General features: G+C 38.2%; 1 protein-coding gene across 3 annotated transcripts in view; it reads right to left on the bottom strand.

Annotated features, from left to right (window-relative positions):
• Positions 1-1,446: 1,446 nt before the first annotated feature.
• PAFAH1B1 (platelet activating factor acetylhydrolase 1b regulatory subunit 1) overlaps positions 1,447-16,272 on the bottom strand; it is a 38,082-nt gene continuing 23,256 nt past the window's right edge. For all 3 annotated transcript variants that reach the window (XM_055721384.1, XM_055721391.1, XM_005439690.4), the window contains exons 4-11: positions 15,625-15,699; positions 14,391-14,597; positions 12,263-12,431; positions 9,935-10,037; positions 8,914-9,142; positions 7,380-7,481; positions 6,583-6,739; positions 1,447-5,275 (exon numbers count right to left, since the gene is read on the bottom strand). In XM_055721384.1, coding sequence (XP_055577359.1) covers positions 5,202-5,275; positions 6,583-6,739; positions 7,380-7,481; positions 8,914-9,142; positions 9,935-10,037; positions 12,263-12,431; positions 14,391-14,597; positions 15,625-15,699 — 1,116 coding nt within the window. In that variant the 3' untranslated portion in view covers positions 1,447-5,201. The remainder of the gene's footprint in view (positions 5,276-6,582; positions 6,740-7,379; positions 7,482-8,913; positions 9,143-9,934; positions 10,038-12,262; positions 12,432-14,390; positions 14,598-15,624; positions 15,700-16,272) is intronic.

Here is a 16,272-nt window from a genome sequence, read left to right as displayed (position 1 = left end):
CACATAGAAATACACTATTTTTATCCTCCTTGCTTTCTTTCCAGACGCTTAAATGTCATCGGACATACCACACACCGTAAAACCTTTGACCTTCTTTCAAGGAAAAACCAGTTAAACCTTCACTGTATCTACTGGTCCTTCTGTTCAGAGAGAAGCCAACTCAACTGAATACATTATCTTCCCCCCATTGACCAAAATTCCTATACGTGTAATTTCATATTCAAGCCTGCTGAAAAATGTAACACCCATCAGTGTTGCATTGAAACTGGAAACAAGTGGTGGAAACTTGTCTCACAGGCTTATAAAGCCACTTCCAGCAAGGCACAGGGCTGCATCAACAAAGCGACCAAGCTGAACAAGAAAACTAAATTCTTCAGCTACCCAGATTACTCTCAGCAGCTTGCATTTTAATATCCCTCATCTCTTCCTTTCGAGAAGCTTACTGTGTTTGCAAATAAATAGAGGCTTTTCCTTTCCACACCTGCACCCTAAGGCCGCCTCCGTGCCCAATGCTCAGGGTGCCCCCGCCCCCCAGCTGAGACATCCGACTGGCCCACTTGCTCTGGCAAAGTGCGAAATGCAGCTGTTTTTCCCAAATGAAAATCAGTCTCCAAAAGCTTACCCCAGGTCTGCTCCTGCTGCTAAGTAACACCAAGGTGCTTCCACAGAACATGGCTGGTCAGAGCTTTGTTTCATTCTCTCCCCCACTTCCTGTCAAGGTCACATCCTCGCTCCTCCATCGATGAAGAAATGCACATTTCCATTTTCATTTGCTGACCCATTTATAAGCAGCATTCAAGGCAATTAAGGCCAGTTCACAGGGAAAAAACTGCGAATAAAACCACAACAAACTACACAGCAACTGCAAGATACCAACTTGAAACCGAACTTGTAAGAACCATCCAGCTTTTCCACCTGCACAGGACTTCTATCACCTCAGAGCCGAGACCGAGGACTCCCACGCTGAATCACTCAGAGGATTCACACGGAGTGCAACCTTCAGCTCCAGCAGCTCTGTAACCACCCCAGGATGAGGCACTGGGACTGCCGCCGAACCCCTGGAATGAACGACACCCCAAAGGTGCTTCTCCACAGAAGCTGCCCTCGGGAGGAGGTTCCGGCAGCAGGCAGGCTGCCCCGGCAGCGGCAGGACACGCGGCCGCACCGCCCGTGCAACCACGCGCCTCCAGCAGCGCACGAAACCCGCTCAGCAAACACAGACACCGTTAGTATAAAATCTCACTTCACCGTATCAACCAATAAACCCTCCGACTACTCTTAACTGTAACCAACTGCCTTAAAACCGCTGCGCATTTCCTCAGGCAAGCACAATTTCAGTTAGAATTAAAGAAAAAGCAGGTGTGGAGCAAAATCTGAAGGGTGAAACACCAATAGCTTTTTTCAAAATAGTTTTAATTCTTGCATCCAAGGAAACAAAAACACATCTAGTTTTATATGCATTTAATAGTTTACCAATTGGTACAATAAGATTTTTTTAATATGCAGAAAACATGAATAAATTTTGTTTTACACAGTCTGAGAGCAACAAATCTTACTGTAAAACACAGAGCAGTATTATATACATTCCTTTACTGATTTTTTATTTTTTTTTAAATTGTGTCAATAGCTTCAGTTAACTCCTACAGTCTGGGAACTGTTTTCTCCAATTGCAACCTCTAACATCGTTCTTATGAAAAAAATTCAACGTTTGCCTTCATGTCAATGTCAGGATCAACTTCTAAAACTTGAAGATTTTGCTAACTTATCTTCAGAATGAACTTGGGGAAGCCTGAGGGATAGGTAGGACAAGAAAGCAGCTACTTACATGACACAGTGGAAAGATAAAAAGGCCAGTTAAATCCAGTTGTGACTTGTAAATCCAACTCAACCTTTCCCGTTCCTAACATGTTTATTCCTACCTTTTTATGCACGTTTGCTTGCTAGAAGATTCTTGGTATTGACTTTTTAAAATACACTGGACTTCATGTACAGCTGGACAGCAAATAACTCATTCTAAGTGCGTTTTTCCTTCACTCAACTCAGTATTTTTTTTTAATAATCAAATCATTAAAAGGATTATCAAGCCACCACTGTCTACAAAAACAAAGTATAATCTTTTTCTTTTAAATAGCTTCCACGCGAGTCAAAAGCTATTTAAGAGTGATATTATCAGGCAGTTCACATAAAAACAGGAGGAGGCAAACAGGAGAAGCAGGGTACTGACAGTATAAGTAGACTGGGCTTGGTGAGTCTATAGCCAAAGCTTTCAAAATACTACAGTGCTCCACAGCCCTTGGACAACTTGCTAGCAACTAGATTTTTTTTTTTTTTTCTTTTTAATTAGTGCCCCGGGCACATCATTGGTCACACCATACACAAAAGCAGGACGGTTTTTTTTTAATCTTCTAAAGTGCAAGATGCTATAAAACATCAACTTCCAGATTATGTCTAAACCACAATAAATGTTGCACTTTTTAGAATGCATCTAAGACTTCCTGGGCACATTACATTAGTGTGGCACTGGAATGTCTGTCTGGTTTTAAGCCAAAAGGTTTGTATTATCCATTTGGTAACATGGTCTATATATGGTTATTTTTAAGCGATGCCAATTTTAGTAAGGAAAGTGACAAAGCAGCAGTGAACCTCTTAAACCCGCTAATAAAATTCATTTTGTAATCCAAACCAGTAACCTCATTATTGTAGTTATTATCACAGGAAAGGCACAGGATTAGCTGACAGGAAACATTGCAAACAGTGGAAAAAAGTTCAACACAGTGTAATATCACAGAGCGACGCTGCTGGAAACCCTCACAAACCCAACTCCTGTGTTGTGGCTTTCACTTTTTTGTCTAAACAGGGCTTTAACTTTTGATCCATTCAGGACCATCCCTGAGATTATTCACTGCTTATTAAAGGAGAAGGTTGCAAATTGCATTGCAGAAGTACTTCATAGAGTGTTTCACACAAGCAATTAAATGCTGCTTACATGACTTTAAGGTAGTCATCTGTCCTTGTAAATAGTTGTATGCTAAAGGGAAAAAATGCAGTAGACAACTTCCACTATTTAATAGGTACCTTTAATTTCTCATTCATGTTTATGAATTATGTACATGAGTGTGGTTTACTTTATACTTAAATAGAGTTTATAGGTCCTATCAGGAATTAAACAGATGTATTACTTTACAGTTGCAGATGCACTGAGGAATTTTAAGATGCACTATTTGTGTATCTGGAATTCTTGAATAGGACAAAAAGCAGCAAATTCTTCCAGTCCAAGCAGCTAACAAACAAAAAAATACTTTATTTGTGCATGCTTAACTGCAGAAACACACACTGAAAATTACACAAAGCCACTGGATTTAAGAGATTAGCCTGAATCTTAAACTGGCTCCAAAAAACCCCCACATCAGAACTCCATTTCCTCCACCCCTTCCCAGAGGCAAGCCTGTGCCAGAACCCAGCACTGAACCCCGTCTCCTCACAGAAGAACGCATCCTTCTGTGCGTATCTGTAGGAAGTTAACCACCATACCCCTCACCCGTTTAGTGTGTACGCCCTCCAGCCAACCCTACGCTGGTCAAGGATTCTTATTTTTAAAAGGGACAGTTTTTAAAAGCCACATATTAAACAAAAATGAATAAAACAAAGCACAAATTCACCTGTTAAAACATCAGACTGGTACTTCTTCATAGTGTAAATTTTAAAGTGGATTTTTAAAAAGACCTGGTTAGTTTGGTAAGTATTGTAATTCTTAGTTATCTACAATGGAATTTGTCACAAAAATGCTGATTAAAATTTTATAATATTTTCAATCACTTCCGATCAAAATATGTAACTTTAGGGATATGCAAATTAAAAATTGTATACACCAAACAACAAAAATACTTATAACCAAGCTGGGCTAGTTTTGCTGATAGGATTTGGTTCTGTTTTACTTGATTGCATCATTCCGACAGATGGACTTCTATTTTGTTGATGGTGTTTTGTGTTTCTTTTAGAAGCCTGTATCAATCTGTACCTGCCATTATAATCTGATTCGCAAGGTATTTAGTGCTTTCTTTAAAGCATTTAAATACTGTATCCCAAGGTATTTCTCAATATGCAAACCACAGTACGTTTTTATTCAAGCCACATTGTCATGGGAAGGTAAGTATAAACTCATTTCCAGAAGGGTTTCCAAGGAGGCACTGAAGAAACCAAGAAACCTTTGTATACCCCAACCTCCTGCAAGTGAGTAAGAGGGAAGTGTACTTTGATACTGTTGTGTAATAGAAATTGCACATCTCTAACAAACATTGAAAGCAAACAGCAAGTTGTACCATGGCAGTCATTTGGGAGATTAAGCTCTACTGGAAATTAGATCACTAAATTCTAGTGGGATGGACAACTCCTCCTGGAAGTTCATCTAGCATTTAAAAAAAAAAAAAAAAAAAAAAAAAAAGAAAAGAAAAAAAAAACAAACAAAAAACCCATTTAAACTTTGTTTAACAGCACAGATTAACCATTGAATGACCAAATAAAAAATAAATACATTTATCACATCAGCTGCTAATAAGATTTGTTGTCTTATTTCAGTTTTACAGTTAGTTATATAAATATACCAACCCTTGCGTGACAGGAGGCCAAAACAAGTGTATTCTGTTGATTTGGCAAATGTTTCATGACAAATATTCCAGAGTTTAATTAATTTCCATTAATTACATATAAGGTTCAGAAGATTCTGAATTGCAGCCTTATTATCTAGTATTCTTAGAGAAGATTTATTAAGCACACTTAAGTGATGTTACATAGATACACATTTCTGAAAGAGCCCTACAAAACTTTTCCCAAATGAGGTCACCAATTCAGGCACCAACAGACAGCAGAAAGAAAAACAGGTATAATTATCCAACATAGAACGACACTGTCAACTATTCAGTTAAGTGCCCTATTTCAATTATCCAACTTCTGCCTTCTTAGGTCTGATGTGACCAATGCCAGCCCATGTTCTTAAACCTATGGTACTTCTAGACAACGTATGTAAATTTACAGTATACAATTTGGATTCACCATGCATGAATACTTTGTGTGTAACATTTAATAAGCTCAATCTACATCCAGAATAATTTACATGAAAGGACAATATTTATTTAAACAGAGCTCAATGGGTAACCATGGTATCTGAGTGCATCCAGAGGAAAAGGGGTCAAATGTGAATTCAATCAACGGCACTCCCACACTTTTACTGTTTGATCTACACTTCCAGTAACCACATATGGTGCCGTCTTGTGGAAATCTGCAAGGACAGAAAAACTTTCATTAAGAACAAATCCAGAACTTCGGAATTTTACACTCTCAATGAATGTCCTTACTTTTTCAAAAAAATTGTACCAGCTCAAAGACTAAATTTCAAAGCTCATACTGACTGTAGTTCTGAAGGCAAATTCTCTCATGCTATAATTTTTATAAAGCATGAAAATCTACTTTCAGTTCAGTCATAAAGGAGCTTTCATGGAAAAGGAATCAAGGTACAGCTGTAACAGAGAGGAGTCCAAAGCATCTCAATTGATAAAACCCCTAAATACTGCCAGAAGACAGAACTTCATGTATTTACACAAGTAGTATTCAAGAATAAGAAATCAAGAAACTTGACTTTTTGCTGTAGACAGTACAGGCTGTGAGCTAGTATTAAAAAAAAAAAAAATAAAAAATGAAGTGTATGGTTGCTTAGGAGATCCCAAAATATTTCATACATACAAATCAATTTTTGACTGGTCAGCAGACAGTACCGGAAAGTTTAACCAAGAGGAATTCAAAAGCTTCACTGTGTAGAAAGGGTTCAGCAGAGCAATCTGAACTGAAGCAGCCACTTCCAAGGTTAGCCAATACATGCTAATAGTTTAATGTTCTTCAGCTCCTAACTTGTCTTTGCCCCTTTCTGGTCAGCTGTCTCCAACAATTTAAGAGTGAAGTCAGAAACCCTGCATTTTGATTAGACCTGCAAGTTTCATTAGGAAACCTTAGTAGCTAATGTCAGGTTGACTGCAAACCCAATTTACACAGCTTTACTCAAGAAGCTATAAACTATCAGAGGAATACAGAGAAAAAAAGCAACAGAAAAGACTCCAAAGTAAAGCTAGCTTTGTTGAATAGCAAGGGGTTGGTTTGTTTTGGTTTTGCCAGGGCAGGGGGTACTGAGTGTCTAACAAGATCTGATAATACCAACCAGGAATGGCCAGGAATTCAAAGTATATTTTTCCTGACTGTTTTGATTTGCACACACCCCTGGTTTTGTTTCTGGGCAAGCATTTGCAACACAGCACTCCCCAAATGCCCACACACTCAGCGGTGAAAGGTTCCAGAACACCCTTGGCAGTTAGCGTCTTTATCCAGTGTACAACACTGGCAAGAGAAGTGGAAAAATCCATCACACTCAAAATTCCCATCTGTCCTTATCTGACTAAAATACACAGAGCACAAAACTTCACTAGAATTCAAAACATGAACGTCTAGCTTGCTGCTCAACTTCAGTTTCAGAAGATGTAGAAAAATGTGTAGTTCTGGCTCTGTACTTTGCCCTAAGTGCTACAGAGTGATACATACCCAAAGAGGTAACAAAGTGTTCGTGCGCATTGAGGGTTTTCATGCATCGTTTGTTCTTGAAGTCCCAGACACGTAGAGTCTTATCATCAGCACAGCTCAAAATAAATTTTCCCCCAGAATGGAACAGAACGCCACGTACCCAGTTATCATGGCCCACCTTATGCATAAGGAGAAATCAGTGAACAGATGCATGTTTTAAGGCTAAGCATTCAACATTTTATGCTATGGCAAACTAAGTGACTCCTTGCCCTGTTCTGCAAGGATAGCATTTAGCTTTCTGAAACCTATTAGAACTCAAAGTTTATCTTCAGTTGCTATTATTACGTCTGTATCAGCACCACCAACAATGCGAGTTCCTGTCCTTGAAGGCAAACAAACAGAAGTCCTCATGTGCTACTCCCCACCCCCAGCACCAACACCAGTCCAGCCTGAACACAGGCTGGAAAACCGCACTCCACAGCCTGCAGAAAGACCCACACACTGAAGGAACACAACATTTTACAGAAGACAATATTCTGATGATTATCAGTATTTCTGTAGACAAGCCAAGCTACTCATGACAGAGACTACACCACAGTGCTCCTGCATTTATACTACGTATTTTGAGTTTCTTTGCATTTCTCAGCAACAACAAGATCTGAAATACAGAAGCCATTAAAACTGTGTGTTTCCAGTGTTAATCTTACTTCAATAACTCTGGCTTCTCTTGAAAACGTTAACATGTCAGATAATTCATTCCATTAAAACTGGTTTTACATACACAGCTATGATTACCAGAAAAACACTAATGAACTTACAAGTGTCATAAGGCACATGCCAGTGCTAATGTCCCACATCTTAATGGTCTTGTCTCTGGATCCAGACAGCAGAAAAGGCCCAGGCTTGCCACTCTTCTTAGTCTACAGAAAATTATGTTTTAAGTTACAGCATAAGGGGGGGGGGGGGCGGGAGGGGGAGAGGAGGGAGGAAGCAGATCCCGCCCAACTGCTGCTACTTAGTAGCTAAATTAGATCATAAGAAAGCTTACAGCTAACAAACACACAACGCCAAAGCTGAGTTTCACAGGTATTTTGTTACTAGTACTAGGAGAAATAACTTTTAAAAACGGCTGTATGCCCTGCTGATGCACCAAGCCAAATACTTTGAAACCACACTTGCCTACTGCAAGACATCCTCCGTTAGTAGTAAACACAGTTCAAGCAGAGTCATACAAGAGTCTGAAGTTCAGAAGTACCTTTGTGTTCTCATTCTTCACAAAAAGTAATGAAGCAAGTTTAAGAATTTTTGAAAAGTCTGTACTCTGAACTTATTTCTATTTGTAACCATGCAAAGTACGAAGAGAGAGACTTAGTTCTCAGAACTTGAAATGTTTCAACTCTGAATTTAACGTTAACTTTTGCTTCTCGTTCAAAGCTAAGCACTGTAATGTGATGTGTACAGGTGAGGAGGCCAGCAGAGGGCAGGGGAGACACCACTTCAAGATAGCTAGGAAGTGAACATTTGGAATTCAGTTTTAATTGCTTTTAATTAAGAGATTATAAGGATTTCAAGGATGCAAGTAGAATTTGACTGAAATAATCTTCAAAATCCATCACTAGACAAGTGTATCTACTTTTCCCCTATGGTATTCCCATCCTTTCTGAGGAAGGGGGCAAGGCAAGAACGTTTAGGGTTTTTTAACTAGAAATTTGAGTTAATTTCTGGGGTTTTTTCTACGCTTTGTCATCCTTAGAAGGAAATTTTTGCTGACCTGTAGTAAGCCTTTCTCGAAGATGCAGTAAACTGAAGTAGAGAAGATGCATCCTGTGATCACACAAATGGGGATTTACTTTTGTTAAAGAATGCTTTCTCGTATCATTAACTTTGTACACTAGGACATGGTGGCCAAAGCTTAATTCCAGCACAATACACCCAAAGCAGCTTCATTTCTGCACTCCTGACTCACTACTTCTCACAGCTTTGTTGCTGAGCATCCTTATAATCTTCACTTTACACCAGGTAAGCTACCTTCCACATTTCTTTGCTGAAATACATGAAAGTAGTCCCACTTTCAACCTTCTCAGGAATAGAGCATCCCTCCAAAGTTCACTTTCTTTACTGCCAAGATAGAGTCCTACTGTTAAAACACAAAAGCATGGATTCTACGAAGCCAAGATGGGGATTAACAGTACACCAAGTATACTCAGCAAAAAGTTCTCATAAACCTGTTGCATCTGTCAAGCACTTTGAGAACAAAGCTTAGTTGTTCTAAATACTGTCCAGTAAGTTCTATATAGAGCATAGCCAGTAATCTTACTGTATGTGCTTATTTAATAGCATTGGAAACATTACCTCTGATCCCGTAGCTTCTGATATGGTGGTGTATGAGCTCTCAGGAGCCCAGGAGATGCATTCTACCACATGCTCATGTTCTCGGAGCTCAGCTTTGCATTCCTTTGTCGCTACCACCCAAACACGGACTGTCTGGTCATTAGAACAACTGGCAATTAAGGTGCCATCCTGGTTAGGCCGCACCATGCGCACCCATTCTCTGTGACCCGTGAAAGTCTTCACACAGTAACTATTCAAAAATAGAGAAATACAGCACGACTCAATTAACATGGTAATAAAACTGCTACACATATCTTTGAAATCTAAGGATGCTTGACCTACTAGAAGTTAAGATACAATATTTTAGCATGTACATATCCACCCTGGATAGTGATGTACAAGGCATAAAACAGTTCATAGAAAGGAAGCTGTCATGAGAAAGAAGTGACAGCTAAGAACTGTCAAATCTTTGTTAAGGTAGAAAGCAGGAAACTTGGAAAGGGGGAAATAAATCAAGTTGACACAACAGCTTGCATCAAATGAAGAACAAGTAGAGATTTAGAGGTCATTCAGATAGCCTTCATCTACTACTTTCAGCAAATGGATGGATTAAAGAGACAACTGATGAATGGAACAAGCAAGAAGGAAAAAGGAAACAAACAAACAAAAAAAAAAATCAATCATCGGGAGACACCTTGATCTGTGTCAAGAAAGGTAATGGATTACTCCTCTGTCCTCTCATGCTCCCTTTAAACTTGTGGTTAGCCACTGAATTTATATTGCTACCCGAGTTATGGTGTTCTACCCTCATAGCTCCCAGAAAGATAAAGCCAGCTAATTTTAATTAGTCAGTACTAAAACCTAAACCCCTGTGCTTAATGATTTAAAGCAGAATCCTTAAGTGAATTACTCTGAATGGCAGAGTAGCACACCTCAATTCAAATATTTGCTGACATTCAAGATTTATGTGGCCCATCTCCTATAAATAGTGGCTTATGCTTGTTTTGTTTAGGGGCTGATGTTTAGCCAGAGGTGCACTTACCCTGTTTGGACTTCCCACATTTTGATAGTTTTATCTCTTGAGGCAGAAACTATATGATCTCCATTGGGCATGATGGCTACTGAAGAAACATTGTGATCGTGACCTAAAAACAAAATAAAACCTTTAAGTGGTACTGTAAGTTTTCAGAGTACACAGGACTTGCTGTTCATTTATCCTGGGCACATAGCTACAGCAGCAGTGCATGTTTTATGGAATAATCTTTACATGTAAAACTTCGGGGTTTATGAAATAATCATTTATATTTTTAGAAGCCACAGAGTCCAGACATTGAGCATCCTTAAGATTGTTTCAAAAATTTCTTTAGAATGTTTAAAATCAGACATAACTGCAAGCAACACTTCTACAGAGTTACAAAAGCTGGTAGTTTGGAAGAGAGAGCTGCTACAGTGTCTGCCTTTAAAATTATCAGTTAGGTCTGACTACAGTATGCTGATGCACAATGCAGATATTTAAAAGGAAAACAGGTCTTCAGCAAAAGGCATGCCAAACCTCATTGCAGAAGCCTAATGCTAGAAGACTGAATGTTTCCAGACATCTGGTATTACGTTTTAATAAAACACTGTACTGCACTGATTCAAGAATCAGGTAAGAACCAACTGTACATACATGACAGTAACTTTATTACTGTTGAGATCCGAGAGGAAGATTATTAATGTCAAGTCAGCAAAACACATACAGATCATTTCCTTAACGCAAACTCCCTATGACCTCATGTATGTGGTTTCAACTCTTGACTTTACTCATCCCACAAGCAACGGGTCACAACATATAAAGGGAGGTAACACACTCTGTAAAGACTAGTCATTTTCAGTATTACGAAAAAGTAGAACTTACACTTTCCAAAGTGGCAAGTGTTAGAATTAATTGTTTTGAGATTTTAGTATTACCCAGAACAAGCTACTGGGTAGGGGCTTTTTGGCAAGTCCAGTCTGTAAGCCTGACTGTAACAATCTGTATATAATTCATGCACTTGTCTATGTTTAAGCTCTGCAATTGTCCCTACCTAAATTGCTGGGATTAGAAATGAATCTTCTGAGATCAGTAGTTTAGAGCATATGTAATTTCTCAACAGATTAGAGGCATTAAACAGCTTCCTTTTTTTCATCTGGAGTTCCAATGTTCTTTTTTGGAAAAAGGTATAACCAGTAAGCTCACTAGTAAGTTGCTTTTCTCCTTGTATTGGCAGCTACACTGCATCTTGCAAGCCATGTACCTACAATGTACAACTTCACAATTTTCATTTCCACTTTTTCCACTAAGAACTTGGAGCCCCTGATGAACTCCAACTAAAAAGCAATCAAGTATCTGAAGCGTCAGACAATATGCTAGTACTTTACAACTCACTGAAAAGATAATTTCTTTCCTTTTACCTGAAACTGAGGTAAAGGGATATAACTAGCAACACACATGAAGCCAGTTCACCCACACTCATGTTAAAACATACAGTTCACTAAAAAAAATACAAATATTGCATGTGTATTCACATAGAAATCTTTAAAGGCAAAAAAACCCAACTCAACCCTGTAGCTCTATTTTCTTGCTGTCAGCCAGCTGCAATGTCTGTTCCTCCTATACAATAGTGTTCTGTGGTGTTTAAAGAACTGCATGCACAAAAGTCAACAGCTTTATTTTCTTTGGTATATATGTGTCTCTGTGCGCATTTATTTTCGCAAGTTTCAAATATTCTCTATTCCCACTCACCACTTCTACAAGAAGATACTAAAAGCAAGACAAGCAGCAGTATAAAAATGCTTTTAGATCAAGACTATATAATAGTTTCTGTCAATATCCAAATCTTATAGCTTTGGTTGTGTCTCTTGCCCATTTTTTTCTATGGCTTTTGAGCCTAATGCAAAAGGCATGTTCATTTGAAATCAAACATGAAGCAGAACACTGCACAGTATATACAGACCACCTTTTGCAATAATGGCTTCCCTCCTGAAGCAGTACATCAGGGAACTAGAGGGGTGAAGAATGTAATTTTTTACTGATTTGAAGGCACAGTTTTATTGTGTAGCAAGCATTTAATTTTTAGCACTAAACCCTTCTAACTGCCATTTCAATATCATTATGGGATGCTTCCCACAGCATCATGCATAGCAGATTTGAGATGGTATTTCAGTCCATAGACACTAAACATGTACCTTATTTACAGAGCACTCAAAGCATCAAAATATCCCCCCTCCCTCTTTCTTTTGAACAATACTCTGGTATATAACCCCTTTCTGCATCAGCAGTTTTCCTGGATAAAAAAAAAATAATCTCTTCACTTTACAGACTGCTAAATCAATTCCCTTTATACCTTACCATGCATAGTTCTGATGCACTCAAAGCCCTGGAAATCCCATAGCTTAATGGTCATATCAGCAGAACAGGAGGCCAATAGTTTGCCAGTGTGGTCAAAGGAAATATCTTGCACAGAGTCTGTATGCCCCTTAAGGGTTCGTTCAAAGTCTCCTGTCTCATAATCCCATACCTGACAAGTGAACAGAAAATCTGTTAACAGCAACCTATTACTCTTTGTATTCTCCAGCCTTACATTTACACTCTGCAGGCCAGTCTGGCACCTTATTCAATAATTGAGCAAGAAACAGCCAGCCCTAAAAAGCCTAACAGCATAGAAGAGTAAGCATTATTTTTTTATGATTTTGTTACTTACAAATTAACTGAATTCATGCATCTTGAAAGCTGTTTTTGGGCTTACTTAAAACATTATAAACACAGTAGGAAAATAAGTTTCATTGTATCTAAAAGTCTTAATACCCAATACACTTAAAAATAAAGAAGATCAATTTAGAAAACACTGGACAGAACAAATCCACTTTTGTACAGACTGTTTTTCTCCACCCCCTTCTATGCTGGTTCCCTAACTTCAGCAGTACAGCCCATTTTCAGTTGCTGCGGAAAGTACCGTGTTTAACAATCCCCCCCACCCTCCCTTTCCCAAGCTTTACTGTGGCTTCAGAATGTACTTGCTGTTGCAGAACCAAATAGCAAATATTCTGCATACTGAACAGCAATATTCAGAATGCACGGGTTTAGGGATGATAATCCAAACCACTCTGAAGAGTTTGATAGGCACACATTAGTAGATTATGGAATTTGTCAGAGATTAAATAAATATTTGCAGTTAACAAGTGCAATGTAGCATGAAGTCCCCAATCTCACCTCCTAATTAAGTCATCGTCTATCGTCTAACTGCAAACAAAACAAGCTCCTACAGATTGTATTCTGTTGCAAGTACAAAGACATTTCATTTTAAATATCCTAAGCAAACAAACAAAACAAGCCAAAAATCCACCACCAAAAAACTAACAACAAAAAGAATCCACCATCCCAACAGACTGCAATCATTGAGAATGCAACAGTCAGAAATTAAGCTACACAGCTTGACTTCAAGAATAAGGAAATTTATCCAGTATACCCATAAGAGGGAGCAAAACCAAAGCTAATTACACTCCCCTATAACAGCTAACATGCACAGAGCTGTCACTGTTTCAGCTGGCCCCGTCTGCTTGAAGGAAAAAAAAACCCACAAAAAAAACCAACCAGTGATCTATGTTCAAGTCTGTCACAGAAAAAAGAACAGATTAAAGCTTTTAATGAACTAGATCTGGCTGACACTTTTTAATCTTTTCCGAGAGGCAGCCACCATTAGAACAACTTTCATTTTTAAGCACACTGCTTAATACACTACACAATGTTTTTCAGAACAACACTTTTCCAAATAGCTTTCAAACCAGCGTAGAAAAGAACAATGAAGTATCCTTTATCAGGATAATTCCCTTAAATTATGACAATCAAACAACCACAAAATGCACAATTATGTCATTATTGGATGCTAAAGTAAGAAACTACTTGCCTACTGTAAGAAGTCTCTTCATGCCACTGTACATTGCAACAAAGGCCTATGAACACAATTTAAAGCTACTGAAAGTCACAGGGACTTGATGGGACATGCATGTCCTGCTTAGAATAAACGGGAAGAACTATTCTTCAGTTAAGAATACAGCTGCATAACCACTTTAAGTCAGCTTTAAAAATAATCACTTCAGATGACTTGAGGCAACTGCCTTCATCATCATCACATCACTACTCTACGCCATCCCTCCTCTACTGAGCAGTCAAAATGCATTCTTCCCCCACCAATCCTTTATCTTTGTCCAGTCTCTAAATCCACATTGCCTTAATTATGTTTTCCTCAAGCCAAAGGACAGTAAAATACTCTTAAAGATATTAACTGGACCAGCATAAAACTTAAACTTGTAGATTACATAGCACATCATACTTGAAAGATCTGTCCCTAAGGAAGCTAAAGCAGAATCTCAACAAACAATTTTCCATCAGTATAACACACGTCCAGCTTGAAGAACTGATGTTAAATATTACACATCCTCTGACTGGCTTAGTTTAATTTTCTCTAGCAAACACATACCTTTATTGTGGCATCCTCTGAAGCAGAGACCATAACACTGAAAACTGGATGGAAAATTACTCGAGTGACAGGACTCCTATGTCCACTCAATGCATACTTCTCTGGAGGACGAGGAATCCACTCTTTAGGGTCTCGTTTCTGACCAAGAGGTCCACCTGATGTAAATTCTTCCTTAGCTTCATTCAGCTTCGATTCTAATTCCATTACCTAAGTTTGTGAATTTAAAGAGAGCATTCATTTCTAGTTTATACAAGATCTAATTCACCTTCACTCAATAATTCAAATACTAACTGGCTCCCAAACTCGCAGTAAGGCAAAGATTGCACGCATCCAAACTGATTACCAACATTCAATAGTGCTGGTGTTCCTAAAAGTCAAATCTAAACTAATCATTTATCCTTTAATAATTAAATCATTAATCATTTATTCTCCTACAACTCCCCAAATATTCTGACAGCAAAAAAGTTCTATAAAATCACGTTCATTCAAATGCTGTACAAATACGTGAGAAGTACTATTTTGAAGGCAGTTGTGTTACCAAAAAGGAATGCTACTACTACAATAATTTTTTGTGCCCCTGAGATGGCATGCATATTAACCAAGAGCAGGGAAACTGAAAGTGTAATAAATCCCTAGATATATTAACCTTCACAATAGATAGGTCTTTATTGTTTACACACTGTAGAGGTTTTCTTGGGGTTTTTTGTTTTGGGGTTTTTTTTGCTTTTAATACACTCTAGATCCATTGAAGCATTACTAAAAAGAGTTTTGTACTGTCTACTTGCAGCAGAATCACTTGCTCTAATGCAGTGGAGTTAATGGTTTCTTCCCTTTAACTTAATGGCCAAAGACAACTGTCAGCCCAGGTTTCTACCTTCTTTCTAAACCAGTCAAGCCTTCTGGACACAGCTGTTCAGTCCCTCCACTCTCAAACTGCCTTAAGGCACCTCTTTCCTTTCCAGCTTCAGAGACTGCACACGTGCAATCCATAAACCAAAATCAAGAAATTTTTGTGAAGAGAGGATGACTCTTCTAGCAGAGGCAGACAAAACATTTTCTACAATGTGGATTCAGCTCATTCACTACTCAAGTCCTCAAAATTCATCTTTGAGGCATCATTTTCTAAACCCTGCATTTGTCTGACAAGGAAAATACGTAACATTCTGTTCAGTGATGAATGTTTGCTTTCAGTCATAGCTTTTTATACAAGTAAATCCATCAAATCTCTACTGACCTTCTTTTGTAATCTTATAACAGATGTCCATTTTTTTTCCAGAAGTCCAGCATATTTCTTATCTAACTCTTCATTCTAAGAAGAAGCATTTAAATAAATTAATAAATTCTACTTCTAAAGCCTGTAGAAATGTTTCTTCAAAGGCAACATAAACCGCTCATTTTAATAAAAATCTCCTGACCACAGAAAGAGGAATTAAAAAGACTAAAATGTTTTACTAGTTAAACAGAACAACCATGCTTCAAATTTTAATAGCTACAATTTACATACACAGAAAAGAAGAACATATTTTAAAATATGATTTTTAATTAAAAATACTGCAGCACTACAGATTACTATTGCTAGATTCTGCAAATAAAATCCAAAAACTAGGACTACACTGTTAGCAATGCTGTTTTCCATCTTCATTATTTAAAAGGCTTTTTAAGTGCTCTGCATATCCAAGAATGTTGTGTCATATTTTGCTACAAGATTCCCCCCATCCCTCTGCTCAACCAGCTCTTACAAAAAAACAACAGCAGACAGCACTCACTGACTGTAAGGACCAAGATGTATAGAACTGGTAACCAGTTTCTGTAAGATAGCCTCCTTTTTCAAATCCATCAACTAAAGCATTAAGAACTAACGAACTGCTATCCTCAGAGTTAA

The sequence above is a fragment of the Falco cherrug genome, chromosome 1 (assembly GCF_023634085.1).
Source record: "Falco cherrug isolate bFalChe1 chromosome 1, bFalChe1.pri, whole genome shotgun sequence".
NCBI classification, from domain to species: domain Eukaryota; kingdom Metazoa; phylum Chordata; class Aves; order Falconiformes; family Falconidae; genus Falco; species Falco cherrug.
The sequence above is the reverse complement of the archived record's forward strand: the minus strand, read 5'-3'. Positions and strand labels throughout refer to the sequence as shown.